Here is a 15047-nt window from a genome sequence, read left to right as displayed (position 1 = left end):
TTCCAAACAAAATCGACAAAGCAACAGAGGTCATAAATGACACAATTGATCAGCTGGACTTAATACATATCTACAGGACACTACAATCAAAAAAAGGCAGAATACACTTTTTTTTTCAAGTGCATTTTATAAATTGAACATCCATTCATGATAAAACTCTCATCAAGGGAGGACGAGGAGGAGGAGGAGAAAAAGATATCTAACTTGGAAGGGAAGAGGTAGGTTGTCACTGTTTGAAGATGACATGATACTATATAGAGAGAATCCTAAAGTCTCCACCCTGAAACTATCAGAACGAATAAATGAATTCTTCATCATAGCAGGATACAAGGTTAATATACAGAAATCTGATGTGTTTCTATACACTAATAATAAAATATCAGTAAGAGAAAGTGAAAAAAAAAACTGTTTAAAATTGCATCAAAACATAGCAAGGAATACACTTAACCAAGGAGGTGAATCTCATGCTCTTGGACTGGAATAATTAATGTTATTAAAATGGACATGCTACCCAAAGCAACCTACATATTTAATAAAACCCCTACCAAAATACCCAGGACATTTTTCAGAGAACTAAAACAAATAAATCCTAAAATTCATATGGAAGCACAAAAACCTCAAATTGCCAGAGCAATCCTGAGGAAAAAGAACAAACCTGGAGGCATAACCCTCCCAGACTTCAGACTACATTACAAAGTTATGGTAATCAAAACAGCATGGTACTGGCACAAACACAGACACATAGATCAATGGAACATAACAGAGAACCCAGAAATAAACCCACACACCTATGGCCAATTAACCTAAGACAAAGAAGGCAAGAATATACAATGGAGAAAGACAGTCTCTTCAACAACTAGTACTGGGAAAACTGGACAGCTACATGTGAAACAATGAGATTAGAACATTTCTCTAACACCATATGAAAATAAACTCAATGGTTTATAGTTTTCTGTGTATAATTCTTTCATCTCCTTGGTTAGATTTATTCCCAGATATTTTATTACTTTAGGTGCTATTTTAATTTTTTAAATTTTTGTTGTTGTTGGGAGGGAGGTAATTAGGTTTATTTGTTTATTGATTTTTAGAGGAGGTGTTGGGGATTGAACCCAGGACCTCATGCATGCTAAGCATGCGCTCTACCACTTGAGCCATACCCTCCCCCCGGGTGCTATTTTAAAGGGTATTGTTTCTTTACTTTCTTTTTTTGTTGATTCATCCTTAGTGTAAAGAAATGCAACTGATTTTTGAAAGTTAATCATGTAACCTGCTACCTTGCTGAATTCTTCAATCAGCTCTAGTATTTTTTGTGTGGACCTTTTAGGGTTTTCTATATATAGTAACATGTCATCAGCATATAGTGACACTTTTACCTCTTTTTTTCCAGTTTGGATCCCTTTTATTTCTCTCTCTTGCCTGATTGCTGTGGCTAGGACTTCCAGGACTATGTTGAATAGGAGTGGTGCTAGTGGGAATCCTTGTCTTGTCCCAGATTTTAGTGGGAAGAAGGAACCCTACTTCAGGATGACACCTGCACCCCAATGTTCACAGCAGCACTATTTACAACAGCCAAGACATGGAGACAGCCTAAATGTCCATCAACAGGTGACTGGATAAAGAAGATGTGGTATATTTATACAATGGACTACTACTCAGCCATAAAAACCGACAACATAACACCATTTGCAGCAACATGGATGCTCCTGGAAAATGTCATTCTAAGTGAAGTAAGCCAGAAAGAGAAAGAAAAATACCATATGAGATTGCTCATATGTGGAATCTAAAAAACAAAAACAAAAACAAAAAAAACCCAAAGCATAAATACAAAACAGAAATAGACTCATAGACATAGAATACAAACTAGTGGTTGCCAAGGGAGCGGAGGGTGGGAAGGGATAGATGGGGTTTCAAAATTGTAGAATAGATAAACAAGATTATACTATGTAGCACAGGGAAATATATACAAGATCTTATGGTAGCTCACAGAGAAAAAAATGTGACAATGAATATATATATGTTCATGTATAACTGAAAAATTGTGCTGAACACTGGAATTTGACACATTGTAAAATTATTATAAATCAATAGAAAGTTTAAAAAAATTAACTCAAAATGGCTTAAAGACTTAAATATAAGACCTGACAGGAACAGATGCTCAACATCACTAAACATCAAGGAAATGCAAGTCAAAACCACAAGGAAATACCATCTCAGACCTATTAGAATGGCTATTATCAGAAAACAAGAAATAACAAGTATGAGTGATGATGTGGAGAAAAAGGAACCCTTGTGCACTGTTGGTGGGAATGTAAATTAGTGCAGCCACTATAGAAAACAGTATGGAGGTCCCTCAAAAATAAAAAATTAAACTACCATATAATCAGGCAATTACACTTCTGGGTATATACCTGAAGAAAACAAAAATACTAACGTGAAAAGATATATGCACCACTGTGTTCATTGCAGCATTATTTTAAAAAGCCAAGATATAGAAATAGCCTAGGGCCATCAATGGATGAATGGATAAAGATGTGGTATATATATATACACACAGTGCAATACTAGTCATAAAAAGAATGAAATATTGCCATTTGCAACGGGATGGGTGGACCACAAGAGCATTATGCTAAATGAAATAAGTGAGACAGAGAAAGACAAATACTGCATGAGCTCACTTATATGTAGAATTTAAAACAAAAACAAAACTAAAAACAACAACAAAAACTAAGTTCATTGATACAGAGCACAGATTGGTGGTTGCCAGAGGCAGCGGTGGAGGGTGGGAGGAATGAGTAAAGGGAGTCAAAAGATACAAACTTCCAGATAGAAAATAATTAGCTTATAAAAATGTAATTGATAGCATGGTGACTATAGTTCGTGATATTTTATTGCATATTTGAAAGCTGCTAGGAAAGTGGATCTTAGAATTCTTTTTCATTACAAGAAATTTTTTTTGTAACTATGTACAGTGATAGATGTTAACTAGACTTATGGTGGTGATCATTTCAAAATATATATCAAATCATGTTGTACATCTGTCAATTATATCTCAATTTAAAAAGAAACAGTTTCACTTTTTGATAATGCCTTTTGAAGAGCAGAGGCTTTATAATTTTCACCAAGTCCAATTTATCAATTATTCTTTAAATTTTATCTATCACTCTCTAGGTGTTGTATCTAAAAGATGTTTGCCTTACATAAGGAGGCAAATATAGAGGTCCCTCAAAGTTAAACATAGTACATATGATCCAGCATTCCACTTCTGGTTGTAAACCCAAAGGAGATAAAATCATTATCCCAAAGAGATATCTGCACTCCCATGTTCACTGCAGCATTACTCACAGTAGCCAAGGTATGGAAATAAACTTAGTATCTACTGATGGATGAATGTATAAAGAAATTGTGATATATATTTCATCCTTAAAAAAGGAAATCCTGCCATTGTCAACATGGATAAACTTTGGAGGCATTATACCATATAAGTCAGAGAAAGACAATACATAAACATATGTGTAATCTATAAAAAAGAAAAACAGGAGGGAAGGTAGAGCTCAGTGGTAGAGCACATGCCTAGCATGCATGAGGTCCTGGGTTCAATCCCCAGTGCCTCCATTAAAAATAACTGAGTAAAAATCTAATAACCTCCCCTCAAAAAATAAACAAATAGAAAACAAAAGATGTCTAAAAAATTAAAATAAAAAATAAAAAAATAAAAAGAGATAAAGTTAAACTGATAGAGAGTAAAATGGAGATTGCCAGAATGTGGAGGAAATGCTGGTAAAGGGTACAAACACTCAGTTATGAGATGAATGACTTCTAAGAATCTAACGTGCAGCATGTTGACTATAGTTAATAATACCGTATTGTATACTTAAAATTTGCTAAGAGACTAGGTCTTCAGATTTTTCATACACAAAAAGCTAACTTAAAAAAAACTTTTTTTTGAGTTATAGGTAGTTTACATTGTTGTGTCTTAACTTCTTTGATGAATGAGTGAGGTGATGAATGAGTTCATTAATTTGATTGTGGTAATTATTTCATAATGTATACATGTATCAAACAATCACATTATACCTTTAAAATATACACAATTTTGTCAATTATAACTCAATGAAGTGGGGGAAATGTGAAAAGAATTATACTTTTCTTGTAAGAATTTTTAATGGTTGCCCTACAGTCTACAATATACATTTTTGTGTTCTAAGTCCACCTTCAAATATCACTATATAACTTCACATGTAGTTCAGATAGCAGAGTACTCTCTTCTGACTACTCCTTGTGACATTGCTGTCATTTATTTCATATATATATGAAATATATATTATTTCATATATATATATATATATATACACACACACCCCTTATAATCACTCACACATTGTGACAATTGTTGCTTTAAAAAAATTATGTTTTAGATCAGTTAAGAATATGAAAAATAAAATATTTAATTTTACTTATTCCTCCTCTGATAAACTGACATATCTCCAAGCCAAGTTTTTCCTTGGCTATGACAAAATATACTAGTAAGCCCATCAAAGGCATTCTTCCCTTCTGTCACTGTATGCTATATTTCTAGCATTTTTTGCATTGTGGCAAAATACTTATTACATAAAGTTTACCATTTTAATCATTTTAAATGTAAAATTCAGTAATATATATATTCACATCGTGCAACCATCACAACATAAAATCTTCATCAGAACTTTGTCATTACCTCAAATCGAAATTCTAAACCCATTAAAATATAACTCCCCATTCCTCCCTTTCTCCAGCCCCTAGTAACCACTATTCTATTTTTTGTCTGAGTCTAACCTCATAGAGTCATAGAGTTCTAGGTACCTCATATAAATGGAATTATATTCTATCCTTTTGTTTGTGGCTTAGCATAATGGTTTAATGTTCTTCCATGTTATCAACTGAATTTATATCCCCACCCCAATTCTACCCCACCCTCCAGTACCTCACAATGTGGCTGCATTTAGACAGAGGCTTTGAAATGGTAATAAACGTAAAATAAGGTCATATAGATGGGCCCTGCCTTATTTCAGGCTGCTGTAACAAACTACTATAGACTAGATGGCTTGGGTTATTGGTGAGTGCCCCTGTCCTGGTTTACAAAAGGCCAGCTTCTTGCTATGTCCTCACATAGTGAAAAGAAAGCTATGTCTCTCTCTGTACTCTTCTTATAAGGGCACAAATTCCACTTATGAGGGCTCCACCTTCATGCCCCAATTAATTTCCCAGAAGCCACAACTCCAAATACTATCATATTGGGATTAGGGTTAACAAATGAATTTTATGGGGACACAAACTGTACATCACAAGCCCTAAGCCAGTATGACTGGCATCCTTGTAAGTAGAGGAGGTAAGGACACAGACACAGGAAAGACCACGTGAAGACAGAGGGAGAAGATGGTCACCTACAAGTCAAGGAGCGAAATGTCAGAAGAACACATGGTCTTGGATTTCCAGTCTCCAGAACTGTGAGAACATAAAAATGTGTTTGTTAAGCCACCCAGTCTGAGATACTTTCGTATGGCAGCCCTAGTAAGCTAACACGATTTAAGTCGTAGCATGTATCAGAATTTTCTTTTTTGAACCTGAACAACATCCCATTGTATGTATATGCCACATGTATATACGTATATGTATTGTTTATCCATTCATCCATCAATGAATCTTTGGCTTGCTTCCACCTTTTGTCTAGCTTGAATACTGTTGCTATGAATATTGACATACACATATCTGAGTCTCTGACTTCAACCCTTTTGGGTATATACCTAGATGCAGAATTGCAGAATCATATTATATTCTAAGTTTAATTTCTGAGGAGCCACTATACTGTTACTTATCGTTGATGCACTATTTTACATTCCCACCAGCAATGCACCAACAATTCCTCCATATCCTTGCCAACACGTGTTATATTCTGTTGTTGTTTTTTGTTTATTTATAATAGCCATATCAATGTATGTGGTTTCTCATTGTGGGGCTGACTGGCACTTTCTTAATTAGTGGCACTGAACATATTTTTGTGTTCTTATTTCCCATTTGTATATTTTCTTTGGAGAAAGGTGTTTCCACTTTTTAATTGGGTTGCTGGGGGGGGTTTGCTGTTGTTACCACATTGCAGGAGCTTTCAAACTTTTATCAGATTCTACCATCTCCTTTTTGATTTTTCCATTGCGTTCCCATCTCTCTGCTTCCATTACCTATCTGTTCTTGCATGTTGTCTACTTTTTCCAGACTCTTTAATGTAGTAATCTCAGTGATTTTACATTTTCTGTCTGATAACTCCAACTGTGTCATGCCCGAGTCTGGTTCTGATGGCTGTGCTTTATCTCTTCAGACTATTATTTTTCTTGTGTTTTGGCATGTCTTGTAATTTTTTATTGAAAGACAGAAAAGTTGTATTGGGTAATAGAAACAAACAGACCTGTGGTGCGAGGATTTATAGCTAACAATTGGACTGTGTTAACATTTGCTCTAACTATGGGTACCAAATGTTTCAATTTCCTCTCATGTATTTTTGTATCCTCTTAATTACTCTCCCCCAGAGAGTCTGTGTTTTGCAAGTCCTTCAGTTGTAATTCACTGTTACTATGTAAGAACCGTGCTGTGGTATGGGGGAGAGGGAATTTAATATTCTAATGAAATCACTGAGTCTATGTCCCAGGTGTGTGACCTTTATAAGTGTCCCTGGCCCTTCTCCAATGGTATAACACCCCCTAACCCTCAACTCTCTTTCCTTGCTGCAGAATTCTCAATCTATTTCATTGAAGCCCTGACCCCTGTTGACACTCTGGTTTTTCCCTCCTTAGGTGATAGAAGGCTAAAGTGGGCTGGAGTGGGAATAATTCCTTCCCCTACTGAGGAGAAAGCTCTGACAAAATTATTTTTTTCTTGGTCTTGAAGAATATGCCTTTGTTTGGAGAAGGCTCTAGGTATATTCTATAATGACTGCCCCTCTCTGCCTCCACTAGAGCCATGAGGAATCTTTCTCAAATCTCCACCATGAGAACCTAGTGGGTTTCCTGGAAGTAAAGCTTTCAATGTGTCAGAGCTGCCCTAAAACTGGTACTCTCAGAATTGAGAAGTTTTTCTCTCTCAAAGTTTTCCATATTCAGCCTCCAGTAATTCATCAAAGTTACTATTTAAGTATTCCTATCAGCTTATGGCTCCTGTGGCCTCTGCACCTGGTAAGAAAATCTCAACTGTATTTCTGGAAGTGCCTGTCTCTCTTGATTTGGGAGGGACAGTGTGTCCAGTGACCTCAGTTGTCTGAAGGGTTCAGGGGAAAATCTGATTTTCATTTCCTTCAGCTTTTATTGTTAAAAGGACAGGAATGACAATTTTTAATCTCTTCACATGTTGAAACTTAAATAGCAGGTATTACAAAAGATTTTTAAACATGCTTGGTCTACTAATTCCATCATCTGTGTCATGTGAGTCTTCTATAGTGATTAGTTTTTATCCTCATTATTGGTCACATTTTTGTTCTTCTTGGCATTCCTGCTAATACTAGGCTGGGGGTATCAGATATTTCGAATTTTGGTATCTAGATACATTTCATTAAATATTTTTCACTGAAACAACCATAACCAGTTACAATTATTTAAATAAAAAAAACTTTTAAAGCCTCTGGATATTATCTTAATATATAGAAAAGGAAGAAAAATATCTTCAAGAATATCTATAAAATCTCAGTAGTGAGTTTCTAGAACTTGAGCCATGACCTATACTCCCTCTCTCCAGTCCTTCCTCATTACTCAGTGTTACAGAAGCTCCACTCTGGGTGGGTGTAGCTAAGAAGATGGATTCCCCCTACCCCGAGTTTCCAGTCAAGGGTTATGGTATCTCCTTGGGAGAGGCAAGCACTAGCACAGCTCACTGTCCCAGCTCCTTGTCACAGAGGCTAAATTCCAGGGAAGTGCATCCAAGAGGTTAGGGGCTTCCTTCTCCTCCCTCAGCCACCACTCATAGAGCAAAAGGTCTTTTCCAAGCATGGTAGGCTGAAAATACCAGGACCCTGATGCTCTCACCCCAACCCTACTCACAGGACAGGGGTCCCATATTGGTACAGGTAAGATGAGAAGACCAGAGGCTACTTCCCCAGCCCAGCACCTCCCACATGAAGCTGGGATATCGTCTAAGAGAAGAGGAGCCCTATATCCAGCTCCAGCTCTGAAGCAGTGGTACAGAGATCTTTTTCCCTAGCAGGGGAGAAACATGCCATAAAAAGAGAGCTCTTAAGCTTCCCCCCAAAGATCGGACTTTATTTTTAACATATTATGGGGAAGCTTCAACCTAAGCAGACTCTTGAAAGAAATGGAGATTTGGGCAGTAAACAATTAAGAGGAGACATGTAGTTCTATGACCACAGCAAGCTAAAGTATAGGCTAGCTAGTTTACCAAAGAAGACTAGCGAAAAGAGACAACTAAGAAAAGCTTTCCTGGGGTCAGGAAAAAACCTCAAAGGCTGGCTTCAAAAACTACTCCTGAAGAGAGGATCAGGCTGTGAAGCAATTTATGCCCCAGAACACTGTCACAAATGATAAGGCAATCAACAGGAAATGAGTCGAAATTACTAATCGCTGGGAATTAGCTAACAGTGGGGTGTGACACCAACGGAGGTAAACAGCTTAAAAGAGAAATCAGGGTAAGAAATAAAGAGGGCCTTGCTAAAACCACCGTCACCTAGGGTGACTGTGCACATGGCTAACACAATGTTTTCTGAGGAGTGACATCAGAGGTCACATCAGACACTGTGAGGGCAGACTTCAATAAAATAGTTCAGTCAAATCATTAAAACAAAAAGCAAACAACACAAAAAGCCCCATGGTGGGAGAATCAGTAGCCAGTGAGGCTACAGTATATCTAAAATACCCACTTCAAAAAAATTACAAGACAAGCAAAGAAATAAAATGTTACCCGTATGCAGGAAAAACAAGTAGTAGAAACTACCTGCGAGAGGGCCCGTATGTGGGAGCTAGCAGACAGTTCTGCAAAGCAGTGATTACAAATACGTTTAGAGACCTAACGGTAACCATGCTAAAGGAGGGAGAGGAGATATGATGACAATGTCTCAAGAACAGAGAATACCAATAAGGAGAAAGACATGATAAAAGGAAATTCTGGAGTTGAAAAGCACATTATCTGAATGAAAAATTCACTAGAGTGGCTCAACAGTAGATTTGAACTGGCAGAGAAATCAATGAACTTGAAAGATGAATTGTGTCAAATTATATAATCCAAAGAACAGAAATGAATGGAACTTCAGAGAAATGTGGGACACCATTAAATGCATCCCCTATGCATAACTGCATAATGAGGTACCAGAAGAAGAGGATAGAGAGAAAGCAGCAGGAAAAAAATCTGAAAAAATAATAACTGAAAACATCCCAAATTTGAGAAAAAAAAATTTATCTACACATCTACAAAGCTCAATAAATTCCAAGTAGGATAAACACAAAGAGATTCACACCAAGATACATCAGTTAAATTATGTATGTTAAAGCTAAAAACAAAGAGAAATCTTTGAAAGCAGTAAGAGAAAAATGACTTATCACATACAAGGGAATCCACACAAGATTAACAGCTAAATTTTCATAAGAATATCCAGTAGTTAGCGATCAAGTACTTCCTGCTCTGGTTGGTGTTAAATGGATACTCACAAAACTTGCTACCATTTCTGGGTTTGGCTTCAAGTGCCCAATGATTAAAGCCAATGCTTCTAATATTATCAAAGAAATGGCATAAAATATACTGCATCACTTTATCCTCTTGGTTACATTTCTTCAGATGAAGGTATTCACTTTATTGCCCATGCAGTGCAACAATGGGGAAGGAAACATTATATTCTCTATTAACTTCAAAGTAATGGTTTATTAAACAATTGTAATGGGCAACTAAAACATCTGCTTCAATAGACAGGTGGTGACAAAGGACCAAAGGACTGGTCTACAAACCTTCGGTGTTGTGCTTTGCAACTTAACATGAGGGGATTAAGGATGGGTCTTGATTTGATAAATTACTATGCTTTTGTGTTAGTATTTGGTAGATGGAATAGATTGTCTTAGATAAGCTGCAATAAATAGACCTGGTGGCTTAAATAACAAACATCTGTTTGTCACAGTTCAGGAGCCTGGAAGTCTTGAGAGCAGGGTGCTGACACGGAGAAGAGAGCTCTGGTCTCTGCACCTTCCTATAAGGGCATTAATCCCATCATAGGGGCTCCATCCTAACCTCATCTAAACCTAATTATCTTCCAAAGATTCCACACTTCAAATATCATCACACTAGGGAGTAAGGCTTTAAAATACGAATTTTCAGGGGACACAAACATTCAGTCCTTGGCATAGGGAGTGAAAAAGGAATTTATGTACAATTTATCCCTATTTCACAATTTTCTTTTTCAAAGCCAGATCTGGAAGTCCCTATAGTGGGGCTAAAATTAAAGTCCAAGACCCTGGAAACATTCCAAAACCAAAGCCTATGTCTATTACTGTGATTAATGGCAAGAATTCCAAAGGGATTGATGGTTTGGATAATCTTTATTTTACCAAGCTGGGCCTGACTATGCACATTTGCTGCCTACTGGAAGGGATAGCTGTATTTCTCTGTCCTTATACAACCCAACCCTTTTGATCGGGAATGACCTCAGAAGGAAGCCCTGGTCATCTCATTTTGTGACCATCACTATCGCTATCACTATCAATGACATCACCGAGAAATGTTTATTTTAAACTTAATGATATAAATGGGGGCAATGTGAGATTGTTGCTAAATGGAGGGGAGCCAATAAGCAACTGTTACATTAGGGAAGAATCTAAGATAACTCTGGTGCACTAAGAAAGGCTTAGAACAAGTGTATAATATTCTCTTAGTTTAGATTCAGATGCCCTTTGGGGCCATACAGATTATCAGGTATGGAATATGTGGCTGAACCACACTGACTCCATTTTGTCAGCTCTATCTTAGGCCTGCAGTCCTATCGTCTTCCCTTTTCTGCATGACTGAGCTTTAGCCTAATTCACAAGGAATGCATCTACACCAAATGACTTCCCTATCAACTATTTCACCCTTGCCTTCATCTGATATGAAAACTATAAACAAGCCTTTTGCTGATGCAGATGGTTTCCTTCCCACACATACATACACACAAGAAAGCTTAGAAAATTTCATGAATCTCCAATGTTCTAGAAAAAACAGAACCAGATTCAGACATAGTAGGCAGGCCACGCTATATCTAGCATCAAGCTGTTAGAGCAAAGCCAACAGAAGGAGGACAGTCACTCAAACAAAAAAAAAAAAAAAAAAAAAAGGGAAAGTGGACAGGCCCAGAGCAGGTTTAGCTACTGTCTTCTAACAGAACTCACCAGCAATAATGGATTCTGTTACATAGACTCATATATATGTACCACATAGCTCAGAGACTGGTCACACATACTGGTGGTGACCACAGAATTCAAGTTATTCTTCCATTTTAAAAACATCACATTCCACAGTGAGTTTGCAAATATTCTTACATATTTTCTAAACAATTTGGTATTACATATAATACAAGTTTCTAGTACAACAGTTCTACTTGAGAATTTTATCTTCAATTCTGAAACTGATACATTTCCTCAGAAAAAAACTTATCTACAGCAAACTCAGTATTTGTTAAATAGTGTTATTTATCAGTTTATCAAAATGTAAGATTTTAGTCTAATCTTAATTATCTGATGTTTAATGAAGTTTACTTTGCAGAAAAGGCTTTTTTGTATTTTTCCCTGAGGTTTCTGATTTTTATTTAATGTTTCTGATCATTCAGGAATACTGACAGACATTTTTTCTGCCATGTAATGTCTCTGATATACAATGATAGGTTAAATTCTTATACGTCTTCTGACATTTATTATATTCATAGGGTTTCACCCAATTCTAACAGAGAGTTGGCTAAGCTATGTGCACTTAACCAATATACCAAAATCCTTACAGCCAAACAGTAAAAATTTAATTTTTGCTTAAAAAAAATTGGTAAAGGTCTATCAGTGGAGATTCCTTTCACCCAGTTATTGACTCTACCTTCTTCCATCCTGTGCTCTACCATGTTCAATACACAGCACTCAAGTCTGCCATGGATAGCTCTCCATTCCAGTAAAACACAGGACAGGAAGAATTTAAGGTGATTTATTAAGGCCAGACTTAGCTTAAACGTAACAGCATCACACTCTATGATCAGCCCCACCCAGATGAAGGAAAGACAAGCTATATACCCAGTGGAAAAGGAAAACAGTTAAGGGAAATAACTTGCCAGTCCATGTGACATGGGGTCCTCTACTGTGCTGTCTAACAAGGTATAACTCCCTTCAGAACTTCCCAAATTCACTACATGCAAGCGTTTTCTTTCTGGTGTGCATTCTGGTGTGATGCACTCTAAGAGCTGCCTTACGGACAAAGGCTTTTTGGCATTCATAACATTCATAGGGTCTCTCCCCTGTGTGAATTCTCAGATGTACCCCAAGAGTTGAATTTTGGGAAAAAGCTTTCCCACATTCATTACACTGATAAGGTTTCTCTCCTGTGTGAATTCTCTGGTGTGCACTAAGGTGTGACTTTTGGGAGAAAGTTTTCCCACATTCATTACATTTGTAGGATTTTATACCTGTGTGAATTCTCTGATGTACCCTGAGGGTTGAATTATGGCCAAAAGGTTTCCCACATATATTACATTCGTAAGGTTTCTCCCCTGTGTGAATTCTCTGATGTGCACTAACATACGACTTCTGGGAGAAAGTCTTCCCACATTCATTACATTGACAGGGTTTCTCCCCTGTGCGAGTCCTCAGATGCGCTCTGAGGTGCGATGTCTTAGAAAAAGTTTTCCCACATTCACTACACTCATAGGGTTTCTCCCCTTTGTGAATTCTCTGATGTGCCCTGAGGGCTGAATTATCAGCGAAAGTTTTCCCACATTCATTACATCCATAAGGTTTCTCCCCGGTATGAATTCTCTGATGTGCACAGAGGTGCGTCCTTTGGGAGAAAGTTTTCCCACAGTCATTACATCCATAAGGTTTTTCTCCTGTGTGAATTCTTTGATGGACAATAAGGGCTGCCTTATAGATGAAAGCTTTCCCACATTCATTACATTCGTAAGGTTTTTCCCCTCTGTGAATTCTCTCATGTCCACTGAGGTATGATTTCTGGGAGAAGGTTTTCCCACATTCACTACATTCATAGGGTTTCTCACCTGTGTGAATCCTCTCATGTGCTCTGAGGTGTGTCTTCTGGGAAAAAGTTTTCTCACATTCACTACATTTGTAGAGTTTCACCCCAATGTGAATTTTCTGATGGACTCTGAGGGCAGAATTATGGGCAAAGGTTTTCTCACAGTCATTACACTCATAGGGTTTCTCCCCTGTGTGAACTCTCTGATGTGCTCTGAGGGCTGAACTATGGGCAAAAGTTTTCTCACAGTCATTACATTCAAAGGGTTTCTCTCCTGTATGAATCCTCTGATGTATATTGAGGTGTGTCTTTTGGGCAAAAGTCTTCCCACAGTCATTACACTCATAGGGTTTCTCCCCTGTGTGAACTCTCTGATGTGCTCTGAGGGATGAATTATGGGCAAAAGTTTTCTCACAGTCATTACATTCAAAGGGTTTCTCTCCTGTGTGAATTCTCTGATGTCCTCTGAGGGTTGAATTATCAGCAAAAGTTCTCTCACAGTCACTACATTTATAGAGACTGACTCCAGTAAGAGTTCCAGGATAATGTATGGGATGCGAATTTGAGCAAAAGGAGTTTCCACATTCCTTACATTCATAGGATCTCTCCCCTGGGTGGATCCTCTGATGCTGAATGAGGTGTGCTTTATGGTAAAAGGACTTCCTGCACTCAATACATTCAAATGACTTCTGTCCTGTGTCACAATGCTGATGTACACGGAGGGCTGAGTTCTGATGGGAGGCTTTCCCACATTTATCACACTGGTAGAATTTCTCTCCTGTGTGAGTTCTCCGATGTACTGTAAGGTCTAATTTCTGGTAGGAGGCATTTGTAAATCCATTATAAACACAGAGTTTACCTCCAGTTTGTGTCTTCTGAGGTACTACACGGGCAGAGCTGTGGCTCAAGTTTCCTTCCCTCTTACTGCTTTCAAGAGCACCTTGTCCTGTAACAGTTCTCTGAGGCTGAGTGGGGAGTGAACTCCTGCCCCAACTATTCCCACCTTCATTACCTTCACAGTGCGTCACAGCTGTGTGAACCTCACCGCACTCCCCAACAGTGCTTCTGTCGCAGGACTCACCACATTCATTAAGATCAAAGCATTTCTCCTTTCTACCAGTTCTCCTGTGGTTAAAAAGAGTTGCTTTATCACAGTTTTCCATAAATTCATTATCCTTACAGGACTCCTCTTCTGTTTGTGAACTCTCAGCTGTAACACAGGCAGCCTTCTTGCGCAAAACCTTTCCAAATTCACTGCATTCAAAAGATTGCTCCCGAGTTTGAAAGGTATGATGATCTTTCATGTAACCGAGGGCCTTCACGTTTCTGTTATATTCAGAAGCCTGCTCTTTAGTAAGAGTTTTCTCATGCTGAATAACCAGCTGCAACTTTTCACACACATTCATGGAATCAACCTTCTTTCTGGAAGAGTTTCTACCACTAATAATTAATTCAGAAACAACTGGCAAATTCATTCTACATGAGTCAGAGTTACAGGCCATTTTTCCTAAAGAATTTTGAGTTATACAGAGATTAAATGGTTTCTCTAAAACTTTCTGCTGTTCTTTACTTAATATTTTGTTATCAATGAGTATTACTTGCCACAGAGGTTTCTCTTGCTTTTCCTGGTTCCCCTCAATGTGGACATCAACTCTGTAACATCCTAAAATGAGAAAAATTGAAAACATGAGTCCTACATTTCTTATGGAGAGAAACTTAAGGTTGTATGTTATGTTACACACTGTACCCAACTGTTTCTGGTCATGTTTCCAAAGCTTAATAATTCACACATAAACAGAAAGACACACACACACTCTCTCCTCATCCATGTT

General features: G+C 37.6%; 2 protein-coding genes across 15 annotated transcripts in view; both read right to left on the bottom strand.

Moving 5' to 3' along the window:
• Positions 1–14841, bottom strand: part of LOC105097319 (NUT family member 2G) — a 73713-nt gene extending 58872 nt beyond the window's left edge. Inside the window, exon 1 of the mRNA XM_031447113.2 lies at positions 14814–14841. The gene's annotated coding sequence lies outside the window, so the exon portion shown is untranslated. The remainder of the gene's footprint in view (positions 1–14813) is intronic.
• LOC105104714 (zinc finger protein 658) overlaps positions 1–15047 on the bottom strand; it is a 79958-nt gene that overhangs the window by 25901 nt on the left and 39010 nt on the right. For 11 of the 14 annotated variants that reach the window (XM_064490044.1, XM_064490048.1, XM_064490049.1 and 8 more), the window contains one exon: positions 1377–14878. In XM_064490044.1, the coding sequence (XP_064346114.1) occupies positions 12354–14878 (2525 nt within the window). In that variant the 3' untranslated portion in view covers positions 1377–12353. Of the gene's footprint in view, positions 1–1376; positions 14879–15047 lie in introns of those variants that run through there. The other 3 variants (XM_064490054.1, XM_064490055.1, XM_064490053.1) reach the window with 2 other exon arrangements.

Source organism: Camelus dromedarius, chromosome 10, assembly GCF_036321535.1.
Source record: "Camelus dromedarius isolate mCamDro1 chromosome 10, mCamDro1.pat, whole genome shotgun sequence".
In the NCBI taxonomy this organism is placed as follows: domain Eukaryota; kingdom Metazoa; phylum Chordata; class Mammalia; order Artiodactyla; family Camelidae; genus Camelus; species Camelus dromedarius.
This window is presented reverse-complemented; position numbering and strand designations above follow the sequence as displayed.